Source organism: Eptesicus fuscus, chromosome 1 (assembly GCF_027574615.1).
Source record: "Eptesicus fuscus isolate TK198812 chromosome 1, DD_ASM_mEF_20220401, whole genome shotgun sequence".
NCBI lineage: Eukaryota > Metazoa > Chordata > Mammalia > Chiroptera > Vespertilionidae > Eptesicus > Eptesicus fuscus.
The window spans coordinates 466,037-481,004 of NC_072473.1; the positions used below are offsets into that span (position 1 = coordinate 466,037).

The 14,968-nt window shown below is 53.7% G+C and overlaps 1 protein-coding gene across 4 annotated transcripts in view; it reads left to right on the forward strand.

Moving 5' to 3' along the window:
- The first annotated feature begins 1,575 nt into the window (after positions 1-1,575).
- CSF2RA (colony stimulating factor 2 receptor subunit alpha) overlaps positions 1,576-14,968 on the forward strand; it is a 30,135-nt gene continuing 16,742 nt past the window's right edge. For all 4 annotated transcript variants that reach the window (XM_054720220.1, XM_054720216.1, XM_054720218.1 and 1 more), the window contains exons 1-4: positions 1,576-1,733; positions 8,934-9,039; positions 10,333-10,475; positions 12,234-12,357. In XM_054720220.1, the coding sequence (XP_054576195.1) occupies positions 8,964-9,039; positions 10,333-10,475; positions 12,234-12,357 (343 nt within the window). In that variant the 5' untranslated portion in view covers positions 1,576-1,733; positions 8,934-8,963. The remainder of the gene's footprint in view (positions 1,734-8,933; positions 9,040-10,332; positions 10,476-12,233; positions 12,358-14,968) is intronic.

A 14,968-nucleotide genomic window follows, 5' to 3' on the forward strand; every position in this document is an offset into this window, starting at 1 on the left:
CCTCCTGCACGCCCCCCTACTGGGGATGTGCCCGCAACCAAGGTACATGCCCTTGACCGGGAATCGAACCCGGGACCCTTCGGTCCGCAGGCCGACGCTCTATCCACTGAGCCACACCGGTTTCGGCAAAAAAAAAAATTATATTCTTTTCTCTCCTTTCTCTTCCTTCTTCTGCGTCTGGAATTAAATGGCGGGTCACTTTCTGAGAGAGTTTGGGTGTTTTTGTGTGTGTGTGTGTGTGTTTTAATGCTGGAGGTTGAGCTGAAGGGTTAGGGTGAGGAGACCTGAGGCCATAGATAAGAATGCAGATAAAAAACACAAAACTGGGATGGCTGGTTTTGTAACTTTGTCTTTTCCACGGCCCCCGAGGGAGCCCCAACTCCACCGTAACTAATTATCTGACTCTTAGGGGGGGCGTGTCCATACCAGTCCCCAGTCCTCGGGGCTGCAGGAGACAGACTACGGGGAGAGAAACCGAGGCACGAAAGAGGGTTGGAGTGGCCAGGCGTGGTGACCTGCATGAAAAATCGATAGATATTTTGCCCTGGCCGGTGTGGCTCAGTGGATAGAGCGTCGGCCTGCGGACTGAAGGGTCCCGGGTTCGATTCCGGTCAAGGGCATGTACCTTGGTTGCGGGCACATCCCCAGTGGGGGGCGTGCAGGAGGCAGCTGATGGATGTTTCTCTCTCATCGATGTTTCTAACTCTGCTATCCCTCTCCCTTCCTCTCTGCAAAAAATCTATAAAATATATTTTTAAAATGTTTTTTATTGATTTTTAAAGAGAGGAAGGGAGAGGGAGAGAGAGAGAAAAAAACATCCATGATGAGAGAGAATCGTCCATCAGTTGCCTCCTGCATGCCCCCTGCTGGTGACCCGTGGATATTTTTCCATTGATTTTTATTTAGTCTATTTTTTTATTTTTAAATATATTTTTATTGATTTCAGAGAGGAAGGGAGAGAGAGAAAGAAACATCCATGATGAGAGAGAATCGTCCATCAGTTGCCTCCTGCACGCCCCTGACTGGGGATGTGCCCGCAACCTGGGCATGTGCCCTGACCGGGAATCGAACCCAGGACCCTTCAGTCCACAACCGGACGCTCTAACCACTGAGCAAAATCCATCTAGGGCTATTTTTTTATTTTTAAACATTTTTTATTGAATTCAGAGAGGAAAGGAGAGGGAGAGAGAGATAGAATCATCCATGAGGAGAGAGAATCATGGACCGGCTGCCTCCTGCACGCCCCCCACTGGGGATCGAGCCCACAACCCGGGCCTGTGCCCTTGACCGGGAATCGAACCCGGGACCCTTCATTCTGCAGGCCGACGCTCTATCCACTGAGCCACACCGGCCAGGGCCCCTCGACGCCCCTCGTTCCTCCTCCTTCCCCCTGTGCACGCATGCACACCCATGTCCGCCTCCCCCTGGCATTGCACGTGGACATTGTCACACACACACACACACACACACACACACACGCATGTCCCGTGGGCTGGGCCGGTCGGACAATGAGGAAGCGACGCCGACAGACAGGAAAGGGGCGGTTTTATGAGGAGACGGAACGGCCACCCGCCCACCCGGATCCACGTTTCCTGCATTCCCTCCCTCGGTCGGTTGGTGTGTCCACGGCGGACGGACGCCCGCCGGTCGAGGGGACGGTCGGATGGCTGGGCGGCGTCTGGAAACGGGGTGAATCGAGGCAGGTGCTTGGAGGACAGCTCGGTGCGATCGGGGTAAGCTGGTCCGTGGCTCTGCAGTCCTCTAATGGGTCCTCCTCAGTGGCCTGATTTTATTTTTATTTTATTTTATTTTTTTTATTTTTGCTTCTGTTGCTGCTGGTGGAGGGACCTGCTCCAGGTCACAGGGGGAGTGGGGTGTCCGGACAGGGAAATGGCATTTGCTGGGGGAAGGGTACCCACAGAAGAAGGATCACCGGGGAGTGGCTCGAATAGTCTGAGGGGGGTCGGGGGTCGGGGGTCGGGGGTCGGGCTCCTCGGAGAGCTGGCCCCATTCACCGGGAAATCTGTCCTGTGCCCCAGAGACCGGGAGGAGTTGGAGGTGGAGTGTCTCCGGGGCCAACCAGGGGGACAGGAGACCTCGGATCCCACGGAGACACTGGGCTGATGGCCACTTTGTTGTTGTTGATTTTTTTCTTTTTTAAAAAAAATGTATTTTATTGATTTTTGTACAGAGAGGAAGGGAGAGGGAGAGAGAGTGAGAAACATCGATGATGAGAGAGAAACATCCATCAGCCGCCTCCTGCACGCCCCCACCTGGGGATGTGCCCGCAACCAAGGTCCATGCCCTTGACCGGAATCGAACCCGGGACCCTTCTGTCCGCAGGCCGACGCTCTATCCACTGAGCCACACGGGTGAGGGCTGGTTTTTTTTTGTTTGTTTTTAATATTCTATGGCCCTGCCCTGGCCCCGGTGTGGCTCAGTGGATAGAGCATCGGCCTGCAGATGGAAGGGTCCCGGGTTCGATTCCCAGTCAAGGCCACAGGCCCAGGGTGGCAGGCTCCATCCCCAGTAGGGGGCGTGCAGGAGGCGGCCGATCCATGGTTCTCTCTCCTCATTTATCTCTCTCTCTCCCTCTCCCTTCCTCTCTGAAATCAATAAAAATAGTTTTTAAATAAAAATATATTTTAAAATATATATATATATATATACACTGAGTGGCCAGATGATGATGGTCTCTGAACGCATAATAACCTGGCCACTCAGTGTGTGTGTATATATATATATTAGAGGCCCGGTGCATGAATCCGTGCATGGGTGGGGTCCGGCCAGCCTGGCCAGGGGGAGGGGACGTGGGCGGTCGGCCGGCCTGCCTGCTGGTCGAACTCCCGGTCGAGGGGACCATTTGCATATGAGCCTTTTATTCTATAGGACAGACACGGAGTGGCCAGAGGATTATGCGTTCAGAGATCATCATCATCATGTGGCCACTCCGTGTGTGTGTATATATTATATGTCCCTTTATTGATCTTTACTTTTTTCTTGTTATTGTGAATCCTCACCCGAGCATATTTTTCCATTAATTTTTTAGGGAGAGAGAAAGAGAGAGGGAGAGACAGAAATATCGATGGGAGAGAGACACATGGATGAGTTGCCTCCTGCCCGCACCCCGACCAGGGCCCGGTCCGGGAGGAGCCTGCCACCGAGGTCCGTGCCCTTGACCGGGAATCGAACCCGGGACCCTTCGGTCCGCAGGCCGACGCTCTACCCGCTGAGCCGCACTGACGGCCACGTTATGTCAAGGCCCTTTGAGGACCTGGCAGGGTAAGGGAGGCCAGACAGGGTCAGAGGTGTCCCTGGGGTCAGGCCCTGGAGTTTTGGCTGACGCCCATCCTTCCGACCGCGGGAAGGTCGAATGCCAAGGTCATTCAAGGCCCCCACAGCATCTGAGATCTGACTCACAGCCTGTATTTATTTTTAAAAATATATTTTTATTGATTTCAGAGAGAGGAAGGGAGAGGGAGAGAGAGAGAAATAGAAACATCCATGAGGAGAGAGAATCATGGATCGGCTGCCTCCTGCACGCCCCCTACTGGGGATGGAGCCCCCAACCTGGGCCTGTGCCCTTGACCGGGAATCGAACCCGGGACCCTTCAGTCCGTAGGCCGACGCTCTATCCACTGAGCCACACCGGCCGGGGCCAAAAATGTTTTCCAATGGCCATTTACATTCAATATTATTTTTTTTCTTTTTCTTTTTCCAGATTTTTAAAAAATTTCTTTATTGATTAAGGTATTACATACAATATTATTTTTTAAACTTAAAATGCAATTTTATTGATTTCAGAGAGGGAAGGGAGAGGGACAGAGAGAGAGAAACATCCATGAGGAGAGAGAATCACGGACCGGCCGCCTCCTGCACGCCCCCCACAGGGGATGGAGCCCGCAACCCGGGCCTGTGCCCTTGACCGGGAATCGAACCCGTGGCCTCCTGGTTCCTAGGTCGACGCTCAACCACGGAGCCACGCCGGCCGGCCTATTGCTTTACTTATCGATGAAACAATTGGGTGCTTCCTATATGTGCCCTGATTGGGGATCGAATCTTATATCCTTGGTGTATCAAGACCACACTCTAAGCAACTGAGTTAGGCGGCCAGGGTCTGAGTCGTGTGCTTCAAAAGGGAATATTTTCCCCCCAGTCGGTGTGGCTCAGTGGATAGCGCGTTGGCCTGCGGACTGAAGGGTCCTGGGTTCGATTCCTGGTCAAGGACACATGCCTGGGTTGCGGGCTCGATCCCCAGTAGGGGGCATGCAGGAGGCAGCCGATCCATGATCTCTCTCCTCATGGATGTTTCTCTCTCTCTCTCTCCCTCTCCCTTCCTTCTTGAATTCAATAAAAATATATTTTAGCCCTGGCTGGTGTGGCTCAGTGGATAGAGCGTCAGCCTGCGGACTGAAGGGTCCTGGGTTCGATTCCCGGTCAAGGGCACCTGCCCAGGTTGCAGGCTCGATCCCCAGTAGGGGGACGTGCAGGAGGCAGCCGATCCATGATTCTTATCATGGATGTTTCTCTCTCTCTCCCTTCCTCTCTGAAATCAATAAAAATATATATTTAAAAAGAAAAAGAGGGGGAAAATAAAAAAAGCATTTATTTATTCATTTATTTTCTTTCTTTTTTTTTTAAGAAAACTATCCCTACATTATAACTAACGGTTTGTGTTTAAGGGAAATGATTGCGTGGATTTGTTGGGAGTTGGGGGTGGGGGTGGGGGTGGGTGGGTGGGGAGTTTCTTAAAAGTCTAGTTTAGAGAAGTTTAGAGCTTGCCTAACCCCGCCCAAAGGGGAACGGAAAGAGGAACTCTTGGAGGTAAGTAACTTGGGGTTATGTCATTTTGGGGGGGGGGGGGGGGCGAGGGGGTCGCTTCGCTTCCTTGGGGACCACAGAGCGCAGAGCGCGCAAGTGGGCACCCTTCCCGGAGGCCGGGCGTGGCCGGGGCGGGCTCAGAAAAGGAGAAATGAGAGTGCAATGGGGAGAGGGTGCAAGGATGGGGGGGAGGGCGGGGCGCGGGGTGCATCTGCCAAGACCCGCGGGGGACACACACCCCCAAAACCTGCGGCCCCTCCCTGCGCGCCCCGCAGCCTGACCCCGTGGCCAAGCGCTGTGTCTCCAAATTGCAAATTGGGAACAAAGTTGCGCAGGAGAGAAAGGCGAGACCAGGAGGAGCCTAGACCGGCCAGGGAGACACCCCTCAGGCTCTGGGGGGGCCCTCCGTCACCCCAAGAGCGGGGTCGCGCGCTAAGACCTGCAGGGAGGCGGGCCGGGTGGTGCAGAAATGGGGCGCTCGCGGCTCCCCAGGGCGCACGGAGAGGTGTTACCTGGCAGGAGGGGGTGTGGAGAGGGGGGAGGGCGGAGACCTTGCAAGGCGTGTGGTCTGTGGCTTTGGAAGTTCCTCCTTTGGGAGAAAGTGGGGGGTACGGGGGGCGGGGGGGTCCCTGTGCAGGGGGAGGGGGAGGGGAGGTTGGGAGGATGGGGCGTGGCCCCCAAGGTGCGTGCGCGTGCGCGGGCGGGTCCAGGTGCGCGCACAGCTGACGGGGGGCGCCGCAGACAAAGAGGTAAAAAGCCGCTAGGAACAAAGGCTTTTCCCATTAAAAAAATACATTTAAATACGAATATGAGGCCCTGGCCGGTGTGGCTGAGTGGGTAGAGCGTCGGCCTGCGGACCGAAGGGTCCCGGGTTCGATTCCCGGTCGAGGGCATGGACCTTGGTGGCGGGCACATCCCCGGTGGGGGGCGTGCAGGAGGCAGCTGATGGATGTGTCTCTCTCATCGATGTTTCTGACTCTCTCTCCCTCTCCCTTCCTCTCTGTGAAAAAAATCAATAAAATATATTTAAAAATAAATTAATTAATAAGAATATCAATGTGGAAAATGAATGTCAGCAGGCCTATAGGTGTAAGTATAAACATAAACCACCTCCTATCATAATGAAGGCGTGATATGCTAATTAGACCGGACGTCCTTCCGGGGCGACCTTCCGGGCGAAGCCGGGGCTGCGAGGGAAGCCCCCTGGGTCCCGGGTGCCAGAGGGAGGCCGGTGCCGGAAGCCGGGGGGAAGGAAGGCCTACTCTTGTATGAATTACATGCATCCGGCCTCTAGGATAAATAATATAAATACAAATATAAATATAAATATAAATATAGGTATAGATATAAGTATAAATATAAACATAAATAAAAATATAGTATAAATATAAATATAAGCATAGGTATAGGTATAAATATAAACATAAACATAGGTATAGGTATAAATATAAATTTAAATTTAAAATATAAATATAGGTATAGATATAAGTATAAATATAAATATAAATATAAACATAAATAAAAATATAGTATAAATATAAATATAAATGTAAGTATAAGTATAAATATAAATATAAATATTATAAATAATATAAATATACCACACATATGAGTGCGATCATGTGATATTTATCTTTCTCCAACTGGCTTATTTCGCTCAGCATCATGCTCTCCAGTTCCATCCATGCTGTTGCCTATGGCAAAATAATACAAATACAAGTATAAATATAAATGTAAACATAAACCTAAGCATAACTACAAACATAAATATACATAATACGACTATAAGTATAAATATAAATGTAAATATAAACATAGCTATAGTTATAAATATAAATAACGTAAGTATAAATACTATAAATAGAAATACAAATAATATAAATATGACTACAAATAGCGTGGCGTGTGGGGATGGCTTCTGTTTGGACCCCGTGGCAGTCAACGGGTTAAAAAAAGGGAGAAATATCTGACTTCATTGTAGGAACAGAGCCCTGTGCTACGCAAGCAAACGTACCTCCGTTTGCAATTCCTCCTGCACAGTAAGAAGGAAAGGGCCCCAGCCGGTGTGGGTCCGTGGATAGAGCGTCGGCCTGCGGACTCAAGGGTCCCGGGTTCGATTCCCGGTCAAGGGCACACGCCCGGGTTGCAGGCTCCATCCCCAGTAGGGGGCGTGCAGGAGGCAGCCGGTCCGTGATTCTCTCTCCTCATGTCTCTCTCTCTCTCTCTCTCTCTCTCTCTCTCTCCCTTCATCTCCCTGAAATCAATAAAAATATACACGGAGTGTCCAGATGAGGATGATCTCTGAATGCATAACCATCCGGCCGCTCGGTGTCTGTCCTATAGAATAAAAGGCTAATAAGCAAATGGTCCCCTCGACCGGGAGTTCGACCAGCAGGCAGGCCGGCCAACCGCCCACGTCCCCTCCCCCTGGCCAGGCTGGCCGGACCCCACCCATGCACGGATTCATGCACCGGGCCTCTAATATATATATATATATATACACACACACACTGAGTGGCCAGGTTATCATGCGTTCAGAGACCATCATCATAATCTGGCCACTCGGTGTATTTGAAAAATAAACTAAAAAATAAGTAAAAAGCAGGTGACGGTATCTGTGACCCCGGCTCCTGGCTCCACCTGGGCCTCCAGAGAGTCACGGGCGATTCCAAGTGGGTGGGTCGGGGGCGGTGGCGGGCGGCGGGCAGCGGGTAAATCCCCACCCCGCGGAGGGGGTGACCGCCTCTGTCTAGGGAAGTGGAAAGCAGAACCCATGGGGGTGTCTCCGGGGCCAGGACGTGACTTTAGAGAAATGAAATCCAAAGGCGGGGGGAGAGGGCGTGGCCGGGCTGGGGAGCGTCCGTGACGCCGGGACAGAGAGAAAGATGGGCCCCTGAGTTGGACCTCAAGCGGGTGCGAAGTTACACCTTCATCTTGGTCCGGACGCTTGGCCGCACCCGGGGCACCCATTCTGTTTATGTATTTATTTATTTTATTTCTATTTATTTATTCGCTAGAGGCCCGGGGCGCGAATCCATGCACGAGTGGGGTCCCTCGGCCTGGCCTGCGGGATCGGGCGGAAACCGGCTCTCCGACATCCCCCGAGGGGTCCCGGATGGCGAGAGGGCGCAGGCCAGGCTGAGGGACCCCACCGGTGCACGATCGGGGCCGGGGAGGGACGCGGGAGGTGGGCCAGCCGGGGAGGGACCGCGGGAGGGCTCCAGGGCGTGTCCGGCCCGTCTCGCTCAGTCCCGATCGGCCGGACCCCAGCAGCAAGCTCACCTACCGGTCGGAGCGTCTGCCCCCTGGTGGTCAGTGGACGTCATAGCGAGCGGTTGAGCGGCCTTAGCATATCATTAGCATATGACGCTGTGATTGGTTGAATGGCTGACCGGACGACCGGACACTTAGCATATTAGGCTTTTAATCTATAGGATTATGTATAACAGGATATTGTACAAATTAAGTTACAAAATTTTTATTAAAATGTTTCTTACATACGGTTCTGTTTGCTGGGCAGCAAACATTTTCTTTTCTTTTTTAAAAAAAATATATTTTATTGATTTTTTTTTTGCAGAGAGGAAGGGAGAGGGATAGAGAGTTAGAAACATCCATGATGAGAGAGACACATCCATCAGCCGCCTCCTGCACGCCCCCCACTGGGGATGTGCCCGCCACCAAGGTCCATGCCCTTGACCGGGAATCGAACCCGGGACCTTTTGGTCCACAGGCCGATGCTCTATCCATTGAGCCAAACCAGCTAGGGCTATTATTTATTGATTTGAGAGAGGAAGGGAGAGAGAGAGAGAGAGAGAGAGATAGAAACATCCATGAGGAGAGAGAATCATGGACCAGCTGCCTCCTGCATGCCCCCCTACTGGGGATGGAGCCTGCAACCCAGGCCTGTGCCCTTGACCGGGAATCGAACCCTGACCTCCTGGTTCCTAGGTCAATGCTCCACCACTGAGCCACGCCGGCCGGGCTAGGACGTGGACATGTGGGGTTGGTCCCAGCGGATGGGGTCAGTGTCCGTACGGGAATACCGCCAATTCTTCCGCTGTGAGCCCCCTGGAGAGTAGGTTTGCTTACACTCTGACTCTGTCTCCCTCCAGGTCTCGCTCCCTCCGGCATCCCCTCCCCCCATGGGTCCCCTGGTGAGCGCGGCCCTGGTTCTGACGCTGCTCGTCCCGGCGCTTCTACTGACCCAGGAGCCCCGGGGTAAGTGAGCCGAGGAGCCTGAGTCCTTTCTACCACGCGCATGTGTTCATTTTCGCTTTTATTTTTTTACATAAATTTGTCAAGAGAGTCCTATCGAATAAAAGGGTGATATGCAAATGGACCGTCACTCCAGCTCACAGGTTGGCCGCTCCTGTGTGGTCAAAGATGGCTGCCCCCCTGTGGACACAAGATGGCCACCACAAGATGGCCTGCAGGGGAGGGCAGGTGGGGGAGACCAGGCCTGCAGGGGAGGGCAGTTAGGGGTGACCAGGCCAGCAGGGGAGGGCAGTTGGGAGGAACCAGGCCTGCAGGGGAGGGCAGTTGGGAGGGACCAGGCCAGCAGGGGAGGGCAGTTGGGGGTGACCAGGCCTGCAGGGGAGGGCAGTTGGGGGTGACCAGGCCTGCAGGGGAGGGCAGTTGGGGGCAACCAGGCCTGCAGGGGAGGGCAGTTGGGGGCGACCAGGCCTGCAGGGGAGGGCAGTTGGGGGTGACCAGGCCTGCAGGGGAGGGAAGTTAGGGTGGGACCAGGCCTGCAGGGGAGGGCAGTTGGGAGGGACCAGGCCAGCAGGGGAGGGCAGTTGAGAGGGACCAGCCCTGCAGGGGAGGGCAGTTGTGGGTGACCAGGCCTGCAGGGGAGGGCAGTTGGGGCGACCAGGCCAGCAGGGGAGGGCAGTTGGGAGCAACCAGGCCTGCAGGGGAGGGCAGTTGGGAGGGACCAGGCCAGCAGGGGAGGGCAGTTAGGGGCAACCAGGCCTGCAGGGGAGCGCAGTTGGGGGTGACCAGGCCTACAGGGGAGGGAAGTTAGGGGCGACCAGGCCTTCAGGGGAGGGAAGTTAGGGGCGACCAGGTCTGCAGGGGAGGACAGTTGGGGGCAACCTGGCCTGCAGGAGAGGGCAATTTTGGGGGAACCAGGCTTGCAGGGGAGGGCAGTTAGGGGTGACCAGGCCTGCAGGGGAGGGCAATTGGTGGGAACCAGGCCTGCAGGGGAGGGCAGTTAGGGGCAATCAGGCTGGCAGGGGAGCAGTTAGGCATTGATCAGGCTGGCTGGGGAGTGGTTAGGGGCAATCAGGCAGGCAGGCAGGTGAGGGGTTAGGAGCCAGCAGTCCTGGATGGTGAGAGGGATGTCCCAGATTGGAGAGGGTGCAAGCTGGGCTGAGGGACTCGCACCCCCCGTTTTGTGCATGAATTTTGTTCACCGGGCCTCTAGTAAAAATACATAAAAAATGAGTCAGTCCTGAAAAAAATAATACAAAAAAAACAGTCATTCCTGAACCCGGCCACCTCGTCTTTCAGATCTTCCAACCATGGAACGCGTTCCCAGCCTGAGCGTCAGGTTCGACCCCTGGAGAATGAACTTGACCTGGGACTGCGGCGAAAACACCACCTCCGTCCAGTGCGGGATGACGACCCGGAGAAAGGGACCGGTTACCATGAGGGTGAGGAGGGTTTAAGAAACGCCCTCGGGATCCCCTACACAGACCCTGTCGGCTTAGACACATGGCGACCACATGGATGGATGAGAAACACAGCCCTGGCTGGTGTGGCTCAGTGGGTAGAGCGTCGGCCTGCGGACTGAAGGGTCCCGGGTTCGATTCCCGGTCAAGGGCACATGCCCAGGATGTGGGCTCGATCCCCAGTGTGGGGCGTGCAGGAGGCAGCCGGTCCATGGTTCTCTCTCTTCATGGATGTTTCTCTCTCTCTCTCTCTCTCTTCTTCTCCCTTCTTCTCTCTGAACTCAATAAAAATATTTTTAAATACATATACACTAGAGGCCCGGTGCATGAAATTTGTGCATGGGGTGGGGGTGTCCCTCAGCCCGGCCTGCACCCTCTCGCAATCCAGGATTGCTGGCTCCTAACCGCTCACCTGCCTTCCTGATCGCCCCTAACCGCTCGCCTGCCTGCCTGATCACCCCTAACTGCTCACCTGCCTGCCTGATCACCCCTAACCACTCGCCTGCCTGCCTGATCACCCCTAACTGCTCGCCTGCCTGCCTGATCGCCCCTAACCACTCGCCTGCCTGCCTGATCGCCCCTAACCACTTGCCTGCCTGATCGCCCCTAACCACTCGCCTGCCTGCCTGATCGCCCCTAACCACTCCCCTGCCTGCCTCATCTCACCTAACTGCTCGCCTGCCTGCCTGATCGCCCCTAACCACCTCTGCCTTGGCCCCGTCGCCGTGGCTTCATCCGGAAGGACATCCGGAATGATGTCCAGAAGGTCGTTCGGCTGTCTAGCATAATTAGCATATTACGCTTTTATTATTATAGATACTAGAGGCCCGGTGCACGAAATTCAATTCCGCACTGCCCCCTGGTGGTCAGTGTACATCGTAGTGAGCGGTCAAACACCCGGTCGGTTGAACTCCCGAGGGGACAATTTGCATATTAGCCTTTTGTTATGTAGGAGACATACACTGAGTGGCCAGATTATTATAATCTCTTTTTTTTAAAAAATATATTTTATTGATTTTTCACAGAGAGGAAGGAGAGGGATAGAGAGTTAGAAACATCGATGAGAGAGAAACATCCATCAGCTGCCTCCTGCACGCCCCCCACTGGGGATGTGCCCGCAACCAAGGTACATGCCCTTGACCGGAATCGAACCCGGGACCCTTCCGTCCGCAGGCCGACGCTCTATCCACTGAGCCAAACTGGTTTTGGAAGATTATTGTAATCTCTGAATGCATAATAATCTGACCACTCTCTGTGTATATATATATATTAGAGGCCCGGTGCATGAATTCGTGCATGGGTGGGGTCCGGCCAGCCTGGCCACGGGGAGGGGACGTGGGCGGTCGGCCGGCCTGCCTGCTGGTCGAACTCCCGGTCGAGGGGACCATTTGCATATTAGCCTTTTATTCTATAGGATCGACACGGAGTGGCCCGATGATGATGCGTTCAGAGATCTCCACCCTCTGGCCGCTCCGTTTATATATTCTAAAGGGGATTTCTGATAACATGACCTTGACCTGACCTTCTCAACCCTCTCACCTATCCATGCGAAGATCCCCCACCCCAAGGTGTCATGCGGACATTCACCCCCAGAAGGAACATGGGGCCGGGCGGGGCCGGAATTTTACGCGGGGAGCCAGGCGCCGTCCCGGCGTGGAGACGAGCGTGAGCGACGTCAGGATGTGGCCTCGAGGAGACACGCGTGGGTCCCTCATTCTCCCACGTCTTGCGTCTTTTCAGCTCAAAGAGAACCAATGCCATTGCACCTTCCCACGCGCTGTGCTCCGCGGCGGCGCCAACTTCACGGTGACCGCGACTATCGGCCCGAGGCAGGTGACGGAACGGCTGTCTTACTCCAACCCAGGTAGGAGGCGTAGACCGGTGACCCCTGTCCATCCGTGAGAATCAAAGCAGACCTTATGAGCCAGGCCAGTGTGGCTCAGTGGTTGAGCGTCGACCTAGGAACCAGGAGGTCACGGGTTCGATTCCCGGTCAAGGGCACGTGCCCGGGTTGCGGGCTCAATCCCCAGTAGGGGGCGTGCAGGAGGCAGCTGGTCCATGTGTCTCTCTCCTCATGGATGTTTCTCTCTCTCTCTCTCTCCCCCACACCCCTCTCTCTTTCTCTCTCGCTTTTCTCTCCCTTCCGCTCTCTCTAGAAATCAATGAACAAAAATATCCACAGGGGAGGGTTAAAAATAAATACTTAGCCCCGGATGCATACAGCATCAGCCCTCGGACTGAAGGGTCCCGGGTTCGATTCCGGTCAAGGGCACGTGCCCGGGTTGCAGGCTCAATATCCCCACCCCCCCAGTCGGGGGCGTGCAGGAGGCAGCCGATCCATGATTCTCTCTCCTCATGGATGTTTCTCTCTCTCTCTCTCTCTCTCTCTTCCTCTCTGAAATCGATAAATATATACATGGAGTGTCCAGATTATGATGATCTCTGAACGCATAACCATCCGGCCGCTCCGTGTCTGTCCTATAGAATAAAAGGCTAATATGCAAATTATCCCCTCGACCGGGAGTTCGACCAGCAGGCAGGCCGGCCAACCGCCCACGTCCCCTCGCCCTGGCCAGGCTGGCCGGACCCCACCCATGCACGGATTCATGCACCGGGCCTAATATATATATTAGTATATATATCAGTATATATATATATATATATAGTGTGTGTATATATATATATATACTGAGTGGCCAGATTATGATGATCTCTGAACGCATAATCATCTGACCACTCAGTGACTCAGTGTGTGTGTGTGTGTGTATTAGAGGCCCGGTGCATGAATCCGTGCATGGGTGGGGTCCGGCCAGCCTGGCCAGGGGGAGGGGACATGGGCGGTTGGCCGGCCTGCCTGCTGGTCGAACTCCCAGTTGAGGGGACCATTTGCATATTAGCCTTTTATTCTATAGGATATACACTGAGTGGCCAGATGGTTATGCGTTCAGAGATCATCATCATCTGGCCACTCCGTGTATATTTATATTTTTTTAATCTTTATTTTCTTTAGAAAATCAGTGGGGAAATAAATATCCTCAGATGAGGGTTAACCACAACACACCCAAAAAAAAAATTTTTTTTATAAGAAAATTTTGTAAAAAGTCCCAGATTTCATTTCCTTTGAATATCAGTTCCCAGAAGTGAAATTTCAAAATCCTGGGGCCGTTCCATTTCGAAGATTTTCAGGAACCACCTTCTTCTCTGCCGTGACGGCTCGCAATCCCACTTCCAAGAACCGTGCATGAGGGTTCCCTTTCCTCCACATCGTCTCTCACATCTCTTACCTCGTGGGTTTTTTTGGTTTTTTTTTATTATTTTTTTTAATAATTGTTTTGCTAGAGGCCCGGTGCACGAATTCGTGCACCAGTGGGGTCCCTCGGCCTGGCCTGCGGGATCGGGCCGAAACCGGCTCTCCGACATCCCCCGAGGGGTCCTGGATGGCGAGAGGGCGCAGGCCAGGCCGAGGGACCCCACGGGTGCACGATCGGGACCGGGGAGGGACGCGGGAGTGAGTTCGGTCCATCTCGCTCAGTCCTGATCTCCAATCTGGGACCCCCCGGGGGACGTCCGACTGCCGGTTGAGTCCCGATCCCTCTCACCATCCGGGACTGCTGGCTCCTAACCACTCGCCTGCCTGCCGGCCTGATCGCCCCCTAACCACTCCCCTGCCAGCCCAATCGCCCCCCAACTGCCCTCCCCTGCAGGCCTGGTCGCCCCCAGATTCCCTTCCCTGCAGGCCTGGTTGCCCCCAAGTGCCACCCCCCCCCCGCCCCTTGCTGGCCACCTTGTGACAACATGGGGGCGGCCATCTTGTGATGACGCGAGGACGGCCATCTCGTGGCGATGTGGGGGCGGCCATCTTGTGATGTGAGGGTGTGAGGGCCAATTTGCATATTATCTCTTTAGTGTATAGGATACTTGCCTTTCAATTTGCCTTTGCCTGATGGTCAGTGATTTTTTTAAAAAAATATATATATTTTATTGAATTTTTACAGAGAGGAAGGAAGAGGGATAGAGAGTTAGAAACATCGATGAGAGAGAAACATCCATCAGCTGCCTCCTGCACGCCCCCCACTGGGGATGTGCCCGCCACCAAGGTCCGTGCCCTTGACCGGGAATCGAACCCGGGACCCTTCAGTCCGCAGGCCGACGCTCTATCCACTGAGCCAAACCGGTTTTGGCTGATCAGTGATTTTTAAGCATCTTTTTCCTTTTGGAAAAAATGTCTGTTTACAAGTCCTGTGTGATCAGAGGATGGAGGTGTGTGTTTTTGTTAGGGTTTTTTTTTTTGTGGGTTTTTTTGTTTTTTTTTAATCCCCACCCAAGGATATTTTTCCCATTGAATTTTTAAAAAATATATTTTTATTGATTTCAGAGAGGAAGGTGAGAGGGAGAGAGAGAAAGAAACATCAAAATGAGAGAGAATCATGGACCGGCTGCCTCCTGCACGCCCCCTACTGGGGATGAGCCCACAA